This window comes from Lissotriton helveticus, chromosome 7 (assembly GCF_964261635.1).
Source record: "Lissotriton helveticus chromosome 7, aLisHel1.1, whole genome shotgun sequence".
In the NCBI taxonomy this organism is placed as follows: Eukaryota; Metazoa; Chordata; class Amphibia; order Caudata; family Salamandridae; genus Lissotriton; species Lissotriton helveticus.
In genome coordinates, this window is record NC_136068.1 from 1,574,397,162 (window position 1) to 1,574,419,617 (window position 22,456).

General features: G+C 50.5%; 1 protein-coding gene across 11 annotated transcripts in view; it reads left to right on the plus strand.

Moving 5' to 3' along the window:
• The window catches only part of KASH5 (KASH domain containing 5), a 3,089,192-nt gene that overhangs the window by 2,353,294 nt on the left and 713,442 nt on the right, over positions 1-22,456 (plus strand). For 9 of the 11 annotated variants that reach the window (XM_078655089.1, XM_078655092.1, XM_078655090.1 and 6 more), the window contains one exon: positions 12,113-12,285. The exons of the other annotated variants lie outside the window; for them this stretch is intronic. In XM_078655089.1, coding sequence (XP_078511215.1) covers positions 12,113-12,285 — 173 coding nt within the window. The remainder of the gene's footprint in view (positions 1-12,112; positions 12,286-22,456) is intronic. 11 annotated transcript variants of the gene reach the window in all.

The window sequence follows — 22,456 nt, forward strand, 5'->3', positions numbered from 1 at the left end:
TCCATCCCCTGTAGGGAAATGGACCACCTGAGCAGTTTGGGATTTTCACCCTTCATCTGATTTAGCCAAAAGAGGGGCTTATGGTCGGTCTGAATCTTGAAGTGAGTGCCAAACAAGTATGGTCTCAACTTCTTTAGGGCCCAAACCACAGCAAAGGCCTCCCTCTCAATAGCTGACCAACGTTTCTCTCTAGGGGTCAGCCTTCTGCTAATAAAAGCAATGGGCGGGTCTTGACCATCTACATTAAGTTGTGAAAGCACAGCTCCCACCCCTAACTAAGAAGCATCTGTTTGGACAAGGAACTCTTTGGAGTAGTCAGGACTCTTTAAGATAGGTGCAGAGCACATGGCCTTCTTCAGGTCATCAAATGCCTTTTGACAGCTAACTGTCCACTGAAACTTTTTTGCCATCTTCTTGGATGTCAGATCATTGAGTGGTGTCACAATGGACCCATAATTCTTGACACATTTTCTGTAGTACCCAGACAGGCCCAAGAAAGCTCTGACCTGTGTCTGGGTGTTGGAGGAGCCCAATCCTGTATGGTCTGGATCTTACTCTCCAGTGGTTGAACCTGACCCCCACCTACAAGGTGGCCCAGGTACACAACCTTACTCTGCCCTATCTGGCACTTTGTGCCTTGATAGTTAGGCCTGCCTTTTGCAGGGCGTCTAAAACCTTCTTCAGGTGGATCATGTGATCCTCCCAGGTGAAGCTGAAGACAGCAATATCATCAAGATAAGCTGCACAAAAGTCATCCAACCCAGAAAGGACTTGGTTCACCAACCTTTGGAAAGTGGCAGGTGCATTCTTCAAACCAGAGGGCATTACCACAAATTGATAATGACCTCCTGGGCTTGAGAAAGCAGTTTTGGCCTTGGACTCCTCAGCTAACCTGATTTGCCAATAACCAGCTGTCAAATCAAATGTGCTCAGAAATTTGGAAGAAGCCAATCTATCAATGAGCTCATCTGCCCTTGGAATTGGGTGAGCATCTGTCATAGTGACAGCATTGAGACCTCTATAGTCCACACAGAACCTCATCTCTCTCTTACCATCTTGGGTGTGAGGTTTTGGTACAAGGACTACTGGGCTGGCCCAGGGGCTCTCTGATGGCTCAATCACTCCCAACTCAAGCATTTTCTGCACCTCAGTCTTTATACAGTCCCTGACATGGTCAGGTTGCCTGTAGATGTTACTCTTCACAGGCAGACTGTCACCAGTGTTAACCTCATGGGTGCACCAGTTAGTCTGATTAGGTGTTAGGGAAAACATATGCCTAAAGGCATGCAGAACTTGTCTGCAGTCCTGTTGCTGCTGGTCAGTGAGGCTGCCTTCCAAGGCCACTCCATAAACTGAACCATCATCAGGGTTCTGAGTCAACAGGTCTGGGAGAGGGTCACTCTCTTCCTCCTGTTCCCCATCTGTAGCCATGAGCAAGCCTGTGTCTGCCCTGTCAACATATGCCTTCAGCCTATTGACATGGAGCACCCTGTGGGGGCTCCTAGGGGTACCAAGGTCCACCAAGTAGGTGACCTATCCCTTTTTCTCAATAATGGTGTGGGGTCCAGATCATTTGTCCTGGAGTGCTGCTGGGGCCACTGGCTCCAACACCCTCACCTTCTGTCCTGGCTGGTACTCAGTCTGCACAGCCTTTTGGTCATGCCAAGCTTTCTGGAGTTCTTGGCTAGCCTCAAGGTTTTTAGAAGCCTTCTCCATGTATTCAGCCATCCTGGAGCGGAGACAAAGTACATAATCCACTATGTCAAGTTTAGGCTTTTTGAGAGGTAACTCCCATCCTTCCCTCACAAGACATAGGGGTCCCCTTACAGGATGCCCAAACAAAAGCTCAAAAGGGCTGTAGCCAATCCCCTTTCGTGGGACCTCTCTGTAAGCAAACAGAAGGCAGGGTAAACGGATGTCCCATCTTCGCCTAAGCTTTTCAGGTAACCCTTTTATCATCCCTTTGAGGATCTTGTTGAACCTTTCAACAAGCCCATTGCGCTGTGGATGGTAGGGTGTAGTGAATTTATAATTAACACCACACTCCTTCCACATGTCAGTCAAATATCCTGACATGAAGTTTGCACCTCTGTCAGAGACAACCTACTTTGGAAAGCCCACTCTGGAGAAAACTCCAAGTAGGGCCCTTGCCATAACAGGAGCTGTTGTGGTCCTCTGGGGAATAGCTTCTGGATACCTGGTGGCATGATCCACTACCACCAGTATAAATCTGTGCCTAGATGCTGTTTGGGGGTCCATTGGGCCAACAATGTCTATCCCCACTCTTTCAAAGGGTACCCCCACCACAGGTAGTGGTATGAAGGGGCCCTTTGTTGTGCCACCTGATTTGCCACTGGCTTGGCAGGTAACACAGGAGCGACAAAACTCCTTGGCATCTTCTGACTTGTGGGGCCAGTGAAAGTGAGGGACAAGCCTGTCCCAAGTCTTGTTCTGGTCTAGATGTCCTGCTAGAGGAATATCATGGGCCAAGGTAAGAAGGAAGCCCCTAAATTGCAGAGGTATAACCAACCTCCTGGAAGCACCAGGCTTGGGGTCTCTAGCCTCTAAATAAAGGGGCCCATCGTCCCAATACACATTATGGGTACCTTGAGCATTCCCAGCAGCCTGCTGTCTGAGGGGTTCAAGAGAAGGACAAGTTAACTGAGCCTGCCCCAGATCTGCCCTTGAGGGTCGCCCTGTCCCAAGAAACTCAACCTGGTCAGGTACAAGTTCTTCTAGGACATTTCCCTCTTGGATCACAGAATCATCCTCCTGGGAGGGCTGATCCTCAACCTGGGGCAAGGGGGAAGGCACTGCCTTAACCCTCTTGCTCTTTCTCTTGGGTTGTGTCTGGTCTATAGTTTCAAGATCCAGCACAGGTTCAGGTAAGCACTTTTTGGCCTGAGACCTGGTCACAGCAAGGACATGTGCTGAAATACCTAGCATCTCTGCATGATTCCTATACTCCACTTCTGACCATACTGAGTTCTCTAGATGATTGCCCAAAAGACATTCAACTGGGAGGTCTGCACTTACCACAACTCTTTTGAGGCCAGTTACCCCTCCCCAGGAGAAATTAACAACTGCCACACTATGTGTAGTAGTGACATTGCTAGCGTTGGTCACTAGGTAATTATCACCCAGTACAATCTGTCCAGGGTTCACAAAGTTAGGTGTCACCATAGTGACATTGGAACATGTGTCCCTGTAAGCTAGAGCCACTTTATCATTTATCAAAGGTGTCTGTCTGTACTTGCCCAAAGTATTGGGACTCACAGTAGTGGACATAGCCATGTCCACATCACAGATCAGGACAACCTGACTAGGAATCCTGACTTGGCCAGGATCCACATCAGTACCCAGGGTTAACCCCACTATAGCCTTGGGTTGGGAACTACCACTGCTGACTGTACTAGGGGGTGCAGGTGCCTTAGGGGCTGCAGTGGTAGGGGCTGTACCTTTCTTGGTGTACTCACTAAACCAGTGAGAGGCAGTTTTACAATAATTGCACCAAGGTTTCTTTGGACCTTCTTTCTTCTTTTTAGAGTTTTGCGACCCCCCTCCTTAGAAGTATTTTGGGGGCCTGAAGAAGACTTCTGGTCTTTTTGTTTTTGATCTCCACCCTTTTGGTCTGCCTTTTTCTGGTCACCACCTTGGTTCTGGGGTCTCTGCTTAAACCTGGTTCTGACCCATTTGTCTGCCTTCTTTCCCAATTCTTGGGGAGAGGTCAGATCTGAGTCAATCGGATGTTGGTGCAACAACTGGTTCTGACAATTATTAAGGATTTGTTCTCTCGTGATCAAAGTATACAATCCTGTATAGTCCTTAACTTTATACTTCCCAGTAACCAACCTTCCAGAGCCTTAGTGGCACAATCAACAAAGTCAGTTCAGTCCTGGGTCTGTGTCTTCTGGGTATCTCTGAACATTAACCTGTACTGTTCATGGGTTAAGCCAAACCCATCAATTAGAGCACTCTTCAGGACAGTGTAGTTTTTAGCATCCTCATGACTAACAGCGAGGAGCTTGTCTCTTCCTTTTTCTGAAAAGGAAAGCCACAAGATTGCTGCCCACTGACCCTGGAGAACCTGCTGTACCATGCAGGCCCTCTCCAAAGCAGTTATCCACTTGTGGATGTCATCCCCATCTTTGTAGGTCTGACTGGTGCGATTCGGCCCCCAGACGTTTGCGGCAGTTCCACTGTGAACTTAAGGTGCCTCATTGTAGGCGTCCACCGCCACGCGGTTAAATCTTCCTTCATCTCACTGATTCGGCCCCCAGACGGTTGTGGCAGTTCCACTGCGAACTTAAGGTGCCCCTTGTAGGCGTCCACCGCCACGCGGTTAAATCTTCCTTCATCTCACTGGTTCCGCGAATATCCGGCAAATTGGAGATCCTTCCATCAGCCGCCGATTCTACTCACCACAGAAACAGTTGCGATCACCCTTTTTGCGCTAATGTGGTAAGAATTCCCTCAGTCACCTTACCCCCGATACCAGGTCACCGACCCCTGGCTGGGTTACTAATCCCATGATATCCCTTCCCTAGGCTCCTGAGCCCGGCACTCCCACGTCTTGAACTAACACCAGCATCCTCTCGAGGTAATTGGCACGTCTGATGCCCCCTCGAAGCGTCACCCAAGGCTTACATATTCAGGCAAGACATTGGTTGTCCTGATGATGATCCTTAATTCTTACCGGATCGAAACGCCGTTGACAGTTAATGTAGTCTAAACACCAGTTCACTATTATGTGCTTAAATTGCGTTTTTTCTACATGAGCCAAGCTAATTGATTCTATTTAAATATTAGCTGCTCACTTTCAAAATTGCCTGAGAAACTCCCTAAACCCTTTGTGTATTGTAAATTGTCTGTCTAACCTTGGTGGATACAGGATTGTGTCCCACTGCTTAATGTTTGTTTATATATTCTGTTCATCACATTATTAATTAAATTGAAGTCCGGCTGGACTTCCTGTTCATTATAGCGCAGATTGTGGCCTATAATTATTCAATAGTATAATCTCTCTATTGTCAAGGACCGTTGTTACACATTTATACCATCTTTGTAGGGGGGCACAATCTTACTCAGGTTTCTATGATCATAGGACCTGTCTTTATCCTTGGGGATATTGCTGCCACCAGTGGAATCTAATCCACTTAACTTTTGCTCCCTTGCTAAAGCAAGTTTAGCTTGGGCCAGGGCTGTTTCCTCTTTGTCTATCTGAAGTTGGACAGCTCTCATCCTAGCCTCATGTTCTCTTCTCTGGGGGGAAGTCATTCCCCTTTGAGAACCCCTTGAGGCATTAGAGAGGAGAGATTCCCTGGAAGGAGATCTTTCCCTTCTATTGCCTGGATTAAGTCTACTATTAGGCCTGGAAAGGTGAAACACCTCTCCATTCCATGTAAACTTAGGTTAGCCTGGCTAAGCCTCCTGACTTCAACCTGGCCATCTCCTCCATCATCAGAATCTTCCTCCTCCTCTTCCTCCTCCTCTACTTCTGGAGTTAAGGGGTCATCTTCTGTAGTGGGTACTCCTTCACCTGTATTATCTAGGGGGCCTGGATTAGAGGCCTTCTCAAGATCAGCTGCCTCTAGGACTTCTATCAGGTGTTGGATGGTAGAGTTGGAACCCTGTTTCAACCTTCTTGAGGTACACAATGACCTCATCTCTCGAAAGTTGAGCATATCATATCTGGAGGGTGCCCTGGGAGGGTCACTTACCACAGGTAGAGAACTGGAAGGTTCACCTGTGCCAGACATGTCTAGTGAGGTGGGGGTGTATGCACCTACTTACACTGAGTGTTTACCTACTGGAACCTCTCTAGGAGTTATACTCAGGGTGTGCTAGGCCCTTTCCTCTACAACAACTAAGTTCAGTAGAACGTAAGTATTTTAAGCTTTGTTATATGTACCTATGGTACCTAATATGATCTTTCAAATGATATCAAAGATTACAATTGGTAAAACAACAGCAAGCTCAAATCTCAACTGCTGCACACCAATGTGAGAAGTTGGCCTGGTATATGATGTTCACTATTCTAGTGAGCACCTTGCACCAGTCCAAACAACCCTTATGGTGATGGTTGTAAAGTCAACCTTATAGACCAGCTATCCTAGTGGTAGCATGGACAAAAGCAGTCTTAGGCTAAACTCAAGAGGGCATGTGAAGCCAGCTGTTTTACCATATGCAAACCTTTTAATACCAAATGAAAGGACACCACACAGGTTATATATTCAAAATATATATGTATTTATTTCTAAATAAATCCCCTTAACTCTTTATGAGCACAGGAGCACAAGCGTATAACAAGTAACTTAATATAACATACAAAAGTTGCACAAATATGGATAGGCCCTGGTGGCCCGTAAAACCATATACTAAAATAGTGGTATAAGAACCACGTCACGAACAATGGTAAGGCCTAGGGCCTTGAGAATCGCTGGGGCTACACTGGACTAACAGCAATTAGGACGTAGGAGGCCCACAGGATGCGGGTGCAGTGTCTAAATGCAAACGCGTGCACCAATAGAAGTCAATGGGTGCGTAAAGTTAGAAAGTTGCAGATTTGGAAGTCTTCCGACTGGACTAGAACGTAACCACTTAAAACTAGGACACTAGGGATGTAAATCTCTACAGGAGCACCGCAGTACTCGCGTTACCTCACACACAGGAAGCGGGTGCATAGTTGTCAAAGTGTGTCGGGTTTCATCGTGGAGTTATATGGAGCCTTGGAGAAAAGATGCTGCAGGCGACAGGAGAGAAGAGTCCGGTTGGATCCAAGGGTGGATCGAAGATGTAGAGTACCTGAAAGCAGAGGGGACAGAGTCTGGGTCACTAGCCAGTGACCAGGAAGGAACCAGGCAATGTCAGGTTGCAATCAAGTGATGTCGTGAAGCTTGTCTCCGCTGCCACGTGGACCAGGAGGTGTCGACGACAACCAGGTTCTGGACACGGACGGTCCCATAAAGGCTCTCGCTGTTGGCGGTGTCGGTTCTCGATTCAGAGTCAACAGGCCTTGGCAAATGCAACACACGCAGGAATCGAAGATGGCTTATGGATCAGACCAGCAAGGTCTGATGAGCTGCTCCTTTTCAGGGGAGCAAGGGCCAGTCTGGAGCAACCAGACCCGCGTTGAAAATTCGAAGGTTCATCGTCACAGAGGCCACTAGCCAACGGGCAAGTGACCGGACAGACGTGTCGAGCAGGAAAATTCAAAAGGGCCCCACGCAGCACTCGGTGAGTGTGGAGAGGGGATCTTCGGGGCAAAAGCTGCTCGGGGGTGGGGCTTCTCAATCCCCAATGCACAGCTTCGAGGGTGCCTTGGGAGCTGCACAGGAAGCACTTCGCTGGCTTTCCAAGATGGCCGGTCCCACATCTCACGTCGCCTCCACGGGTCTCAGCTTTGCTGTGGCTGTGGATCGGGCTGTTGGATGTCTGGAAGTCCGGTTCTTGTTGGTCTTTGTTGTTCGAGCTGCGGCGGGAGCAACAACAAAGCAAACCGTTGAGCGCTTGATGGTGCCTGCTTGCACAGGGTGGTCACTCCTTGACCACAAGGGAGATTCTTCAGTCTTCTACGTCGAGTAGGATGTCGAAGGGTCCAGAGTTTCGTATCGAAGTTTCAGTCAGGATTATCTAAAGTCTATGGACACAGCTCTTACCTTTATTCCAAATCATGGGGCTGGATTACATGCTAGGTCCCTCCTATGGGTGGGACCCAGGAAGGGGGTGGTTACACCCCTTTCCCTTTGTCCAGTTTCGCGCCAGACCTGGGGCTGGAGTGCCCCAGCACCGGTTTGAACTGGCCTATGCATGGGACACCTTGTGTGCCCCAGGCAGTGTCTAGTTTCATTTAGCCCTCCCTGCCCCAATCCACTATCTCCTGTCTGGGGTGGTGCTAGCACCTCCCTGTGACAGGAAACCTATTGTCCAGGCTTCCACTGCTGGAGTTTCGGTCAGCAGCAGGAGGCCAGACTTGTTTCTGTGGCAGCAGCATCCATTTTGTGATGCTGAGGCTCTGGTTAACTTTAACCGGGATTACTGTTAGCAACATGTCTTCTCCCTCTAGAAGGGTTTGTATGCTACCCCCGTCGGCAGAATTGGCGAGGGGTAGTATTCTAAAGCGTATGACACCTTACACGACATGTTTTGATAAAGCCAAACCAAAGATAGCATCTAATTGCGAGGATTATAATGCACTTAAGAGTATATGGTATGGCAATATAATGGAACAGCTATAAGGACATGGATCCGAAAGCTGCAGACAGGCTCAGCTCATGCTAGAGCACCATCTCACATAAAACTAAGCACTCTGCCTTCAGGATTGTTAAGGCCTGCCGTAGGAGTGACTTATAGGTGTATATGTGTCCAGATATAAGGTTAGACATAGGTATGCTATATCTAAGCAAGGGGTGATTACACGACCTTGCCCCAGCTGAGTGATCAGCCAGTTGTGTCAGTTTGGATGGCCAGCCAGGGGTGGCAAAAGATATGCTGCAGCCCCTGGTAGGCCTTGGATGCACCTATGCCCTGGGTACCTATAATACACTGTACAGGGGCTCATAAGGTGACCCCATCCCAATTGGTGATGTACCTAAAGTACATGGTTGTGAATTTAGAGAGAGAACAGCAGGGCTGTGGGTCTGATTAGCAGGCCCACAGCCACATTAAGTCGAAAACCAGTGAAGCAAAAAGGAAAAAAATGGGGTGACCATAGGATAGCAGACCCTACTCTCCTACAGGCGGGGCCAGCTTCCGCAGCAGATTACCAGGGCTGCAGGCAATCGAAAAGGGTGACACTCGCCATGCAGTCGTAGGGCAGGTAGCTCGTGGGTCGCCGATGGGCCAATAAAGGATATTTTTGAAGGATAAATGACGCCGGGCGGCAGGAGCTCACTAACTAGCGGCCATCTGCAAGTGCGCTACCTAGCGCCCCCCCCACCTCTTCGGGAGGATCTTCTGTCACAGACGCTGGGGACGGTCCTCCACCCAAACCTGTCCAGACTCCACCTCCTTGTGTTGAGATTGAGTGGCAACACTTGACGGCTTACGACCTTCTTCCCGAAGTCCGTAAGGTTACCTTGGCAGCCAGGTGTCCCTCCACCAAAACGGTATACGCCTGTAGATGGAACAAATTTGTGTCATGGTGCGCAGCAAAGGCTGTGGATCCCCTTTCTGCAACCCTTTCAGAGGTTCTCTTCATTCTTTCTTTGGCCCAGCAGGGCTCTGTTCTGGGCACTCTCAAAGGCTATCTTTCAGCCTGTGGTCAGTTTCTTGCATGGCTCTGCGCTTCTGGCGTGGGATGCCGTGTAAATAACTGACATCAGAGCACGAGGGCGGCGTCTAAGTAGATACCACAATGTCATTCCGACCACCACCACGCCAACGACAAACGCAGAATCGACTGACGCCACCTATCAACGCGCAGAGGTACTGCGGAGGAACAAAATTCTCTCCATCCAGTCTGAATCCAAGGGGTAATCCTAAGGTGAGGAATCCATACCTAAAGTATGTCTCTTGCAGATATATTGTTACCGAAGGTAAGTCACTTGTTCATTATTATTATTTTACATTTTTATCAGTAAAAACCTCTTAGCTCCCAAATAATTGAAGGGCCCCCATGTATGCTTAACAGAGTTAACTATGGATTCTAGAGCAACTATAGTGAGTAACTTGATCTGTTAAAAAAGGAAAAGGCCTGACCAGCCTTCTTTTTTCAAGTCCCCTATTGTAAATCACTTCCTTAAAGGCATTACTCATTTGTTTCCTCCAACTCCTTTTGTGATGCCCCAGTGGGACTTAACCTGGTTCTTACTTATATGATGTGTTCTCCTTTCGAGCCGCTACATAGCTGTCCTCTTAGACTCTTAAAACTGTCTTTCTGGTTGCACTCACCTCTGCTCGCTGGGTGAGCTACAAGTTCTTTCTTCTAAGCCTCCTTTCCTGGCTGTTCATCCAGACAAGGTCATCCTCCGCACTAGGCCTTCTTTCCTTCCCAAAGTGATTACCTCTTACCATATAGGACAGACCATCACTTTGCCCACCTTCTTTTCGCCTCTACATCCTTCTAAAGACGAAGAGAGGCTCCACCATCTGGATCCAAAACGTGCACTTTCGTTCTGTCTGGATTGCACAAAACAATTCAGGGTGGATGACCAGCTCTTTGTTGGTTATGTGGGCGCCAGAAAGGTCGGACTGTGCAAAAATGAACCATCTTTGAATCTTTGAATCAATATCTGCTATTCCTTAGGGAAAAAGGAACTTCCAGTTGTGGTGCCTGCCCATTCCACCATGGTGACAGCGGCCACTACGCTTTGAGACGTGGTGTCCCCCTTCTTGACATCTGCCAGGCAGCTACGTGGGCTTCATTGCACACGTTTACCAAACACTACTGCTGGAAAGGCAAGTCTGGAGGGACGGCTTCTTTGGCTGCTTGGTTCTCCAGGACTTTCTGGTGTGAACTTGATTCGCAGACCCACCACCACCCCGCTGGGGTATCTATTCTAAGGTGAGGAATCCATAACTAATTGTCTCTTTCAGATGAACAAGTTACTTACCTTCGGTAATGATATAGCTGTAAAGAGACATAGATTAGTTATGGATTCCTCAATACCCCACCCATCCTCCCCATTCTGCGAACAGACTTCTAGGGTAAGGGAGTCCCTTTCAGGGCCCTAGTTTTCGTGAACCAGTGGTCAGTGTCTTGCATGGCTCTGCGCTTCTGGCATGGGTAGTCGTGTAAATAACTGACGACTGCGCGTGAGAGCGGCATCTAAGTAGATACCGCAACGTCATTCCGGCGACCACCACGCCAACCACAATTGCAGAGTCGACCGACGGGACCTATTGGCGTAAAGGTATTGCTGAGGAAATTAAGAGTTTTATTTGCATAATTAATTAAAATCATTGCAATTTTTACAGACACTGGCTAAAAGTTAAGAAAAAAAACACTAATCAAATTCGATAAAAGCAGTAAGCTCATAGAAAAGGGAAAATTGATTTTGGGAAATAGAGTTCATTCTTGGTCATCTAGTGGTAACAAAAAGTTAATTTCAGACATATATTTTACAAAGCGAGTCGCCATCTGGGATGAGTCGACCCTCATGCATACTTCCAGTGCTTCTTGGCATGTCCTGATGTTAAGAGAAAGCCAAATCGGACGAAGCCAAAAAGTTTGTTGGGCTAGTAAACGACTACAAATTCACAAGATGTGAATTAGGTTTTCCTCCTCTTGTTTGCAGAAGCGGCATTGTGTGGGGGCAGCTTTCTTGTATCCTTGACCGAAATTATATGCCATCAGTGGGATTAAGCCAAAACGTAGTCTCATTAGTTGGTGTTTTACATGAGGTTTCATGGGCGATGAGAGAAAGAGCAGTAATGTTTTTGGGGCGTAGAGTTTAGAGGCCCAGCTGCCTTGAAAGAGCTTTAACACTGATTGTGCGTCATGTTCATAGGAAATACTTTTTGCTTGTTTAGTCAAAAGTTTGGATTTCACCTCTATGGATAGCGAAATTGACCATATATCCTGAGCCTTTAGAGTTTCCAAGCAAAAGGTCAAGTATTTATTCCAAGATGTGTCGGGATTGCTAAACAATGACCATATACAGCTCTTTAAAGTGTGAGAACCGGCTAGTTTTGTTTTTAGACTATAAGCAATAAATCGTGCACTCATAATCCAGTGTTGGGAAAACAGGGAAAATTCCTTTGCAGTGCTTCTGGAAAAAGACAAGCTCTTGTTCGACAGCTTTAAAACGCCTGGTAACCCAATTTTTTTTAATAACATTGTTCAATTCTATTGAGCACTGGATTGACCATATTACCAAAGGACAAAGGTGCCCTTCTGAAATGACTAATAACAGATTACGGTATTTGAGAATGAGGGGACAGGTTATTCCGTTAAATCTTCACATAACTGCGTTTGATTTAGAGCCAAGGAGGAGTCCGTATCCTTGAGGGATCGATGATACTGACACTTTTCACATTGTAGAACCACGAATGATAAAAAACAGCTTTGAAATAATTGAGTTTACCACCATATGATTTTATAAGAAATGGCATTATTGTATTTAACACATTTTCTTTTTAACGGTGCTGGTTAATGTTTGTGCACTCCCAGCATCTCAGGAAAGATTTGGAGGAGCAGAGTGGTATCTTTCAGCAGAGACTTGGTTACTTGACTGATTTGAAGATGACATGGGAAGGCTACTTGTACAAACTGAAGGTTGGACTGCAGAGGTTTAAACAGCTGGACAAGAAAGAAAAAACTGAGTGCATCGGTTCAAGTACGAGGTAAAACACATTTACTATTACAGAAAACAGACAGACTTTCTAATAGTGTCATTTAATGTCCAAAGTGGTACACTTGCTGTTTTTAAGAGGCTGAACAGCCTTAATTTTCCATTGCACCACAGTGGGTTTCGTCAAGATTCTGAGCGATGGCACTGAATTTTCATTTTTCAAAAGAGCAAAGGGCCTCCTCTCCTGAAGGTAAGTAAGGACACTCATATATTGAAGGAAATGCTATTTTACAGTAAATTATGTTTTCTAGATGTTTATGGTCTTCTGTTTTATGCAGCCACTGAAACACCTGAAAAACGAGTAAAAAAACAAGCATTTGCAACGCAATAGGTCTCGCATTAGGAAAGTGTGAGCTATTGGTATTGTAAATGACACATTTTTTTAATATGCGTTGGCTTTGAAAATATATAAATTAATAGCATTGTTATTCACAAAGCCAATAGCTTACACTTTCCTAATGCGAGTCCTATTGGCTATGGCAATGCTTGTTGGTAGCAAGCAAGGACAGTGCTGTTGTGGTGCTGAGTGATGATGTGGTTGGGCTGAGTGATGTGGTGGTGTATTAGAGTGATGTGGTGGTCTATTAGAGTGATGTGGTGGTGTATTAGAGTGATGTGGTGGTGCCCCAGAGTGATGTGGCGGTGCCCCTGAGTGATGTGGTGGTGTCCCTGAGTGATGTGGTGTTGTCCCTGAGTGATGTGGTGGTGTTCCCGAGTGATGTGGTGGTGTCCCCGAGTGATGTGGTGGTGTCCCTGAGTGACGTGGTGGTGTCCCCGAGTGATGTGGTGGTGCCCCCGAGTGATATGATGGTGTCCCCGAGTGATGTGGTGGTGTCCCCCAGTGATGTGGTGGTGTCCCCCAGTGATGTGGTGGTGTTCGTGAGTGATGTGGTGGTGTCCCTGAGTGATGTGGTGGTGTCCCTGAATGATGTGGTGGTGTCCCTGAGTGATGTGGTGGTGTCCCTGAGTGATGTGGTGGTGTCCCCGAATGATGTGGTGGTGTCCCTGAGTGATGTGGTGGTGTTCCCGAGTGATGTGGTGGTGTCCCCGAGTGATGTGGTGGTGTCCCCGAGTGACGTGGTGGTGTCCCCGAGTGATGTGGTGGTGCCCCCGAGTAATGTGGTGGTGTCCCCGAGTGATGTGGTGGTGCTCCTGAGTGATGTGGTGGTGTCCCTGAGTGATGTGGTGGTGTCCCCGAGTGATGTGGTGGTGCCCCTGAGTGGTGCCCCTGAGTGATGTGGTGGTGCCCCTGAGTGATGTGGTGGTGCCCCTGAGTGATGTGGTGGTGTCCCTGAGTGATGTGGTGGTGTCCCTGAGTGATGTGGTGGTGTTTTCTAGAGTGATGGAGGGTGGAGTTGGAGGGTGGAGTTGGAGGGTGGAGTTGGAGGGTGGAGTTGGAGAGTGGAGTTGGAGAGTGGAGTTAGAGTTGGAGGGTGGAGTTGGAGGGTGGAGTTGGAGTTGGAGGGTGGAGTTGAAGGGTAGAGTTGGAGGGTGGAGTTGTGAGGGTGGAGTTGGAGGGATGAGTTGGAGGGTGAAGATGGAGTTGGAGGGTAGAGTTGGAGTTGGAGGGTGGAGTTGGAGGGTGGAGTTGGAGGGTGGAGTTGGAGTTGGAGGGTGGAGTTGGAGGGTGGAGATGGAGGGTGGAGGTGTCAGGCATACTCCGCAGGATCCAGTTGTTGCTAATAGGGGTCCACCTCCTGATGTTACCAACACCCTGCTGTAGAGACACAGGGTGTCCGAACCATAAAGCGAGAGAAAGGAAGGGGAAGGGTGCAGCAGGGAAAAGGATCTGAAACAACATAAAAACAAGGTTATAAACACTGTGTTTAGCAATTGACTACTCTCAATAATTCTCACCAGATTATGGAATACCTTTCTTATATTGTCAAAATCTCTTAATATGGCAGAGAATGCAATACCTCTTTTCTCCAGGGACAAATCTGAAATCACAGGAAAATGACATGCATGCTTAGTACCATGACTACTATGACCACAACATAAACTTAGTTTGTGCAATACCTGCCCACATACCATATGTAACGTAAGTGTATGACTAGAAGTCAAGTCACTCTTTGAACGTAGATAATGTACTCTCCAATAAAGGTGTATCCTTTCCAAAAGGTGAGAAACCAAAGTATACCTTATTATAGATTGCCATTTAATGTTCTTGTAAACTGATACGGTAGGAAGTGGCAAAGCAGAAAACCACCTTCCTCCGCCTAGTTCAATGCCACAAGGAGAAATCGAAACACACGGCAACGTGTGGTTATTTTCACCACCACGCTCCGCTGTCAGCACTAAAACCTGGCAGGGATATCCATAGCTGAGCAAGGAGAAATACGGCAACGTGTAGGGCCACCACAACGCGCCGCTTCTCCAAAAAGGGAATAATCATCGAAACCCTGTAGCGCGTGGTTAGACAGCACCACAGCGCTCAGGTTACCAAGGGCTGTAAATAAAAGTACTCGGTGAAGCCAGTCTTACGAATACGGCGATGCGTGGTTAAAAAACACCACCGTGTCCCGCTTCTCCGTAGATACTCCAGGAAAGAAAAGGGGGGAAGAGGGGGACAATTCAAGCAAATATACGGTAGCGCGTGGCAACCAAACTCACAGCGCTCCAAACTTTACACGAGGATTTCCTACCTGAAAGCTTCTCCTCCAAGTAAACAAGGCGACGATCCAGCACCCAGCCAGGGGGCTCCCAAATAGGCCAGGGGGCCTGCAAACAGGGAACAGGGAGACCAGCAGTGAAAGGAAGCCGATCAGCACGCCAGCTTCACAACGATGAACAACGGAATTACGCGCGTCAGTGCAAGCGCGATCTCAGCAGAAGTACTTCCTCCTCCCGCCAAGCATCATGGGAATGGTAGTTTCAACAGTCAGGCAGGCGCGGTATGAACCGAATCCTGACAGGCGGTGGAGGATGGAGTTGGAGGGTGGAGGGTGGAGTTGGAGGGTGGAGTTGGAGTTGGAGGGTGGAGTTGGGGTTGGAGTGTGGAGTGTGGAGTTGGAGTGTGGAGTTGGAGGGTGGAGTTGGAGGGTGGAGTTGGAGGGTGGAGTTGGAGGGTGGAGTTGGAGGGTGGAGTTGGAGGATGGAGTTGGAGGGTGGAGTTGGAAGGTGGAGTTGGAGGGTGGAGTTGGAGGGTGGAGTTGGAGTTGGAGGGTGGAGTTGGAGTTGAAGGGTGGAGTTGGAGGGTGGAGGTGGAGTTGGTGGGTGGAGTTGGAGGGTGGAGTTGGAGGGTGGAGTTGGAGGGTGGAGTTGGAGCGTGGAGGCGGAGGGTGGATTTGAAGGGTGGAGTTGGAAGGTGGAGTTGGAGTTGGAGGGTGGAGTTGGAGGGTGGAGGTGGAGTTGGAGTTGAAGGGTGGAGTTGGAGGGTGGAGGTGGAGTTGGAGGGTGGAGTTGGAGTTGGAGGGTGGAGTTGGAGTTGGAGGGTGGAGTTGGAGGGTGGAGGTGGAGTTGGAGAGTGGAGTTGGAGAGTGGAGTTGGAGGGTGGAGTTGGAGGGTGGAGTTGGAGGGTGGAGTTGGAGGTTGGAGGGTGGAGGGTAGAGTTGGAGGGTGGAGTTGGAGTTAGAGTTGGAGTGTGGAGTTGGAGTTGGACAGTGGAGTTGGAGGGTAGAGTTGGAGTTGGAGGGTGGAGATGGAGTTGGAGGGTGGAGTTGGAGGGCGGAGTTGGAGGGTGTATTTGGAGGGTGGAGTTGGAGGGTGGAGTTGGAGGGTGGAGTTGGAGTTGGAGGGTGGAGGTGGAGTTGGAGGGTGGAGTTGGAGGGTGGAGTTGGAGGGTGGAGCTAGAGTTGGAGGGTGGAGGGTTGAGTTTGAGTTGGAGGGCGAAGTTGGAGGGTGGAGTTGGAGGGTGGAGTTGGAGGGTGGAGTTGGAGGGTGGAGTTGGAGGTTGGAGTTGGAGGGTGTAGTTGGAGGGTGGAGGGTGGAGTTGGAGAGTGGAGTTGGAGGGTGGAGTTGGAGTTAGAGGGTGGAGTTGGAGTTAGAGGGTGGAGTTGGAGTTAGAGGGTGGAGTTGGAGGGTGGAGTTGGAGGGTGGATTTGGAGGGTGGAGTTGGAAGATGGAGTTGGAGGGTGGAGTTGGAGAGTGGAGGGTGGAGTTGGAGGGTGGAGGTGGAGTTGGAGGGTGGAGGGTGGAGCTGGAGTTGGAGACTGGAGGGTTGAGTTGACTTGGAGGGCGAAGTTGGAGGGCGAAGTTGGAGGGTGGAGTTGGAGGGTGGAATTGGAGGTTGGAGTTGGAGGTTGGAGTTGGAGGGTGGAGTTGGAGGGTGGAGTTGGAGGGTGGAGTTGGAGGGTGGAGTTGGAGAGTGGAGGGTGGAGTTGGAGGGTGGAGTTGGAGGGTGGCGGTGGAGTTGGAGGGTGGAGTTGGATGGTGGAGTTGGAGTTGGAGTTGGAGGGTGGATTTCCTACCCGAAGGCTTCTCCTCCAAGGAAACAAGACGACGATCCAGCACCCAGCCAGGGGGCCCGCAAACAGGGAACAGGGAGACCAGCATTGAAAGGACGCCGATCAGCACGCCAGCTTCACAATGATGAACAACGGAATTACGTGCGCCAGTGCAAGCGTGATCTCAGCAGAAGTACTTCCTCCTCCCGCCAAGCATCATGGGAATGGTAGTTTCAACAGTCAGGCAGGCGCGGTATGAACCGAATCCTGACAGGAGTTGGAGGGTGGAGTTGGAGGGTGGAGGTGGAGGGTGGAGTTGAAGGGTGGAGGGTGGAGGTGGAGGGTGGAGGTGGAGGGTGGAGTTGGGGTTGGAGGGTGGAGTTGGAGTTGGAGGTTGGATTTGGAGGGTGGAGTTGGAGGGTGGATTTGGAGGGTGGAGTTGGAAGGTGGAGTTGGAAGGTGGAGTTGGAGGGTGGAGTTGGAGGGTGGAGTTGGAGGGTGGAGTTAGAGTTGGAGGGTGGAGTTGGAGGGTGGAGTTAGAGTTGGAGTTGGAGGGTGGAGTTGGAGGGTAGAGTTGTGAGGGTGGAGTTGGAGGGATGAGTTGGAAGGTGGAGTTGGAGGGTGGAGTTGGAGTTGGAGGGTGGAGTTGGAGTTGGAGGGTGGTGTTGGAGGGTGGAGGTGGAGTTGGAGGGTGGAGTTGGAGTTGGAGGGTGGAGATGGAGGGTGGAGGTGTCAGGTATGCTCCGCAGGATCCAGTTGTTGCTAATAGGGGTCCACCTCCTGATGTTACCAACACCCTGCTGTAGAGACACAGGGTGTCCGAACCATCAAGCGAGAGAAAGGAAAGGGAAGGATGCAGCAGGGAAAAGGATCTGAAACAACATAAAAACAAGGTTATAAACACTGTGTTTAGCAATTGACTACTCTCAATAATTCTCACTAGATTATGAAATACCTTTCTTATATTGTCAAAATAAATCTCTTAATATGGCAGAGAATGCAAGACCTCTTTTCTCCAGGGACAAATCTGAAATCACAGGAAAATGACATGCATGCTTAGTACCATGACTACTATGACCACAACATAAACTTACTTTGTGCAATACCTGCCCACATACCATGTGTAACGTAAGTGTATGGCTAGAAGGCAAGTCACTCTTTGAACGTAGGTAATGTACTCTCCAATAAAGGTGTATCCTTTCCAAAAGGTGAGAAACCAAAGTATAACTTATTATAGATTGCCATTTAATGTTCTTGTAAACTGATACGGTAGGAAGTGGCAAAGCAGAAAACCACCTTCCTCCGCCCAGTTCAATGCCACAAGGAGAAATCGAAACACACGGCAACGTGTGGTTATTTTCACCACCACGCTCCGCTGTCAGCACTAAAACCTGGCAGGGACATCCATAGCTGAGCAAGAAGAAATACGGCAACGTGTAGGGCCACCACAACGCACCGCTTCTCCAAAAAGGGAATAATCATCGAAACCCTGTAGCGCGTGGTTAGACAGCACCACAGCGCTCAGGTTACCAAGGTCTGTAAATAAAAGTACTCGGTGAAGCCAGTCTTACGAATACGGCGACGCGTGGTTAAAAGACACCACCGTGTCCCGCTTCTCCGTAGAACTCCAGGAAAGAAAAGGGGGGAAGAGGGGGACAATTCAAGCAAATATACGGTAGCGCGTGGCAACCAAACTCACAGCGCTCCAAACTTTACACGAGGATTTCCTACCTGAAGGCTTCTCCTCCAAGTAAACAAGGCGACGATCCAGCACCCAGCCAGGGGGCCCCCAAATAGGCCAGGGGGCCCGCAAACAGGGAACAGGGAGACCAGCATTGAAAGGAAGACGATCAGCACGCCAGCTTCACAACGATGAACAACGGAATTATGCGCGTCAGTGCAAGCGCGATCTCAGCAGAAGTACTTCCTCCTCCCGCCAAGCATCATGGGAATGGTAGTTTCAACAGTCAGGCAGGCGCGGTATGAACCGAATCCTGACAGGCGGTGGAGGATGGAGTTGGGGAGTGGAGGGTGGAGTTGGAGGGTGGAGTTGGAGGGTGGAGTTGGAGGGTGGAGTTGGGGTTGGAGTGTGGAGTTGGAGGGTGGAGTTGGAGGTTGGATTTGGAGGGTGGAGTTGGAAGGTGGAGTTGGAGTTGGAGGGTGGAGTTGGAGGGTGGAGTTGGAGTTGGAGGGTGGAGGTTGGAGGGTGGAGTTGGAGGGTGGAGGTGGAGTTGGAGTTGAAGGGTGGAGTTGGAGGGTGGAGGTGGAGTTGGTGGGTGGAGTTGGAGGGTGGAGTTGGAGGGTGGAGTTGGAGTTGGAGGGTGGAGTTGGAGGTTGGAGTTGGAGGGTAGAGTTGGAGGGTGGAGTTGGAGGGTGGAGGGTAGAGTTGGAGGGTGGAGTTGGAGGGTAGAGTTGGAGTTGGACAGTGGAGTTGGAGTTGGAGGGTGGAGATGGAGTTGGAGGGTGGAGTTGGAGGGTGGAGTTAGACGGTGGAGGTGGAGTTGGAGGGTGGAGTTAGAGGGTGGAGGGTGGAGCTGGAGTTGGAGGGTGGAGGGTTGAGTTTGAGTTGGAGGGCGAAGTTGGAGGGTGGAGTTGGTGGGTGGAGTTGGAGGGTGGAGTTGGAGGTTGGAGTTGGAGGGTGGAGTTGGAGGGTGGAGGGTGGAGTTGGAGGGTGGAGTTGGAGGGTGGAGTTGGCGGGTGGAGTTGGAGTTAGAGGGTGGAGTTGGAGACTGGAGTTAGACAGTGGAGTTGGAGTTGGAGGGTGGAGGTGGAGTTGGAGGGTGGAGGGTGGAGCTGGAGTTGGAGACTGGAGGGTTGAGTTGACTTGGAGGGCGAAGTTGGAGGGTGGAGTTGGAGGGTGGAGTTGGAGGGTGGAGTTGGAGGGTGGAGTTGGAGGGTGGAGTTGGAGGGTGGAGTTGGATGGTGGGGTTAGAGTTGGAGGGTGGAGTTGGAGGGTGGAGTTGGAGTTAGAGGGTGGAGTTGGAGTTAGAGGGTGGAGTTGGATGGTGGGGTTAGAGTTGGAGGGTGGAGTTGGAGGGTGGAGTTGGAGGTTGGAGGGTGGAGGTGGAATTGGAGGGGGGAGGGTGGAGTTGGAGGGTGGAGGTGGAGTTGGGGTTGGAGGGTGGAGTTGGAGCTGGAGGGTGGAGTTGGAGAGTGGATTTGGAGGGTGGAGTTGGAAGGTGAAGTTGGAGGGTGGAGTTGGAATTGGAGGGTGGAGTTGGAGGGTGGAGTTGGAGGGTGGCCGTGGAGTTGGAGGGTGGAGTTGGAGTTGGTGGGTGGAGTTGGATGGTGGAGTTGGAGTTGGAGGGTGGATTTCCTACCCGAAGGCTTCTCCTCCATGGAAACAAGACGACGATCCAGCACCCAGCCAGGGGGCATGCAAACAGGGAACAGGGAGACCAGCAGTGAAAGGACGCCGATCAGCACGTCAGCTACACAACAATGAACAACGGAATTACGTGCGTCAGTGCAAGCGTGATCTCAGCAGAAGTACTTCCTCCTACCGCCAAGCATCATGGGTATGGTAGTTTCAACAGTCAGGCAGGCGCGGTATGAACCGAATCCTGACAGGAGGTGGAGGGTGGAGTTGGAGGGTGGAGTTGCAGGGTGGAGGGTGGAGTTTAAGGGTGGAGTTGGGGTTGGAGGGTGGAGTTGGAGGGTGGGGTTGGAGGTTGGAGTTGGAGGGTGGAGTTGGAGGGTGGAGTTGGAAGTTGGAGGGTGGAGTTGGAGTTGGAGGGTGGAGTTGGAGGGTGGAGGTGGAGTTGGTGGGTGGAGTTAGAGGGTGGAGTTGGAGCGTGGAGTTGGAGTTGGAGGGTGGAGGTGGAGTTGGTGGGTGGAGTTAGAGGGTGGAGTTGGAGCGTGGAGTTGGAGTTGGAGGGTGGAGTTGGAGTTGGAGGGTGGAGTTGGAGGGTGGAGTTGGAGAGTGGAGTTGGAGTTGGAGGGTGGAGTTGGAGGGTGGAGTTGGAGGGTGGAGGGTAGAGTTGGAGGGTGGAGTTGGAGGGTAGAGTTGGAGTTGTAGGGTGGAGTTGGAGTTGGAGGGTGGAGATGGAGTTGGAGGGTGGAGTTGGAGGGTGGAGTTAGACGGTGGAGTTGGAGGGTGGAGGTGGAGTTGGAGGGTGGAGTTAGAGGGTGGAGGGTGGAGCTGGAGTTGGAGGGTGGAGGGTTGAGTTTGAGTTGGAGGGCGAAGTTGGAGGGTGGAGTTGGTGGGTGGAGTTGGAGGGTGGAGTTGGAGGGTGGAGTTGGAGGGTGGAGTTGGAGAGTGGAGTTGGAGGGTGGAGTTGGAGGGTGGAGTTGGAGGGTGGAGTTGGCGGGTGGAGTTGGAGTTAGAGGGTGGAGTTGGAGACTGGAGTTAGACGGTGGAGTTGGAGGTGGAGGTGGAGTTGGAGGGTGGAGGGTGGAGCTGGAGTTGGAGACTGGAGGGTTGAGTTGACTTGGAGGGCGAAGTTGGAGGGCGAAGTTGGAGGGTGGAGTTGGAGGGTGGAATTGGAGGTTGGAGTTGGAGGGTGGAGGGTGGAGTTGGAGAGTCGAGTTGGAGGGTGGAGTTGGAGGGTGGAGTTGGAGGGTGGAGTTGGAGAGTGGAGTTGGAGTTAGAGGGTGGAGTTGGATGGTGGGGTTAGAGTTGGAGGGTGGAGTTGGAGGGTGGAGTTGGAGGTTGGAGGGTGGAGGGTGGAGGGTGGAGGTGGAATTGGAGGGGGAGGGTGGAGTTGGAGGGTGGAGGTGGGGTTGGAGGGTGGAGTTGGAGCTGGAGGGTGGAGTTGGAGGGTGGAGTTGGAGAGTGGATTTGGAGGGTGGAGTTGGAAGGTGAAGTTGGAGGGTGGAGTTGGAATTGGAGGGTGGAGTTGGAGGGTGGAGTTGGAGGGTGGAGTTGGAGGGTGGCCGTGGAGTTGGAGGGTGGAGTTGGAGTTGGTGGGTGGAGTTGGATGGTGGAGTTGGATGGTGGAGTTGGAGGGTGGAGTTGGAGGGTGGAGTTGGCGGGGGAGTTGGAGGGTGGAGTTGGAGGGTGGAGTTGGAGCGTGGAGGCGGAGGGTGGATTTGGAGGGTGGAGTTGGAAAGTGGAGTTGGAGTTGGAGGGTGGAGTTGGAGGGTGGAGTTGGAGTTGGAGGGTGGAGTTGGAGGGTGGAGTTGGAGGGTGGAGGTGGAGTTGGAGTTGAAGGGTGGAGTTGGAGGGTTGAGGTGGAGTTGGTGGAGTTGGAGGGTGGAGTTGGAGTTGGAGGGTGGAGTTGGAGTTGGAGGGTGGAGTTGGAGGGTGGAGGTGGAGTTGGAGGGTGGAGTTGGAGGTTGGAGGGTGGAGGGTAGAGTTGGAGGGTGGAGTTAGAGTTGGAGTGTGGAGTTGGAGTTGGACAGTGGAGTTGGAGGGTAGAGTTGGAGTTGGAGGGTGGAGATGGAGTTGGAGGGTGGAGTTGGAGGGCGGAGTTGGAGGGTGTATTTGGAGGGTGGAGTTGGAGGGTGGAGTTAGACGGTGGAGTTGGAGTTGGAGGGTGGAGGTGGAGTTGGAGGGTGGAGTTGGAGGGTGGAGTTGGAGTTGGAGGGTGGAGGGTGGAGCTAGAGTTGGAGGGTGGAGGGTTGAGTTTGAGTTGGAGGGCGAAGTTGGAGGGTGGAGTTGGAGGGTGGAGTTGGAGGGTGGAGTTGAAGGGTGGAGTTGGAGGTTGGAGTTGGAGGGTGGAGGGTGGAGTTGGAGAGTGGAGTTGGAGGGTGGAGTTGGAGTTAGAGGGTGGAGTTGGAGTTAGAGGGTGGAGTTGGAGTTAGAGGGTGGAGTTGGAGTTAGAGGGTGGAGTTGGA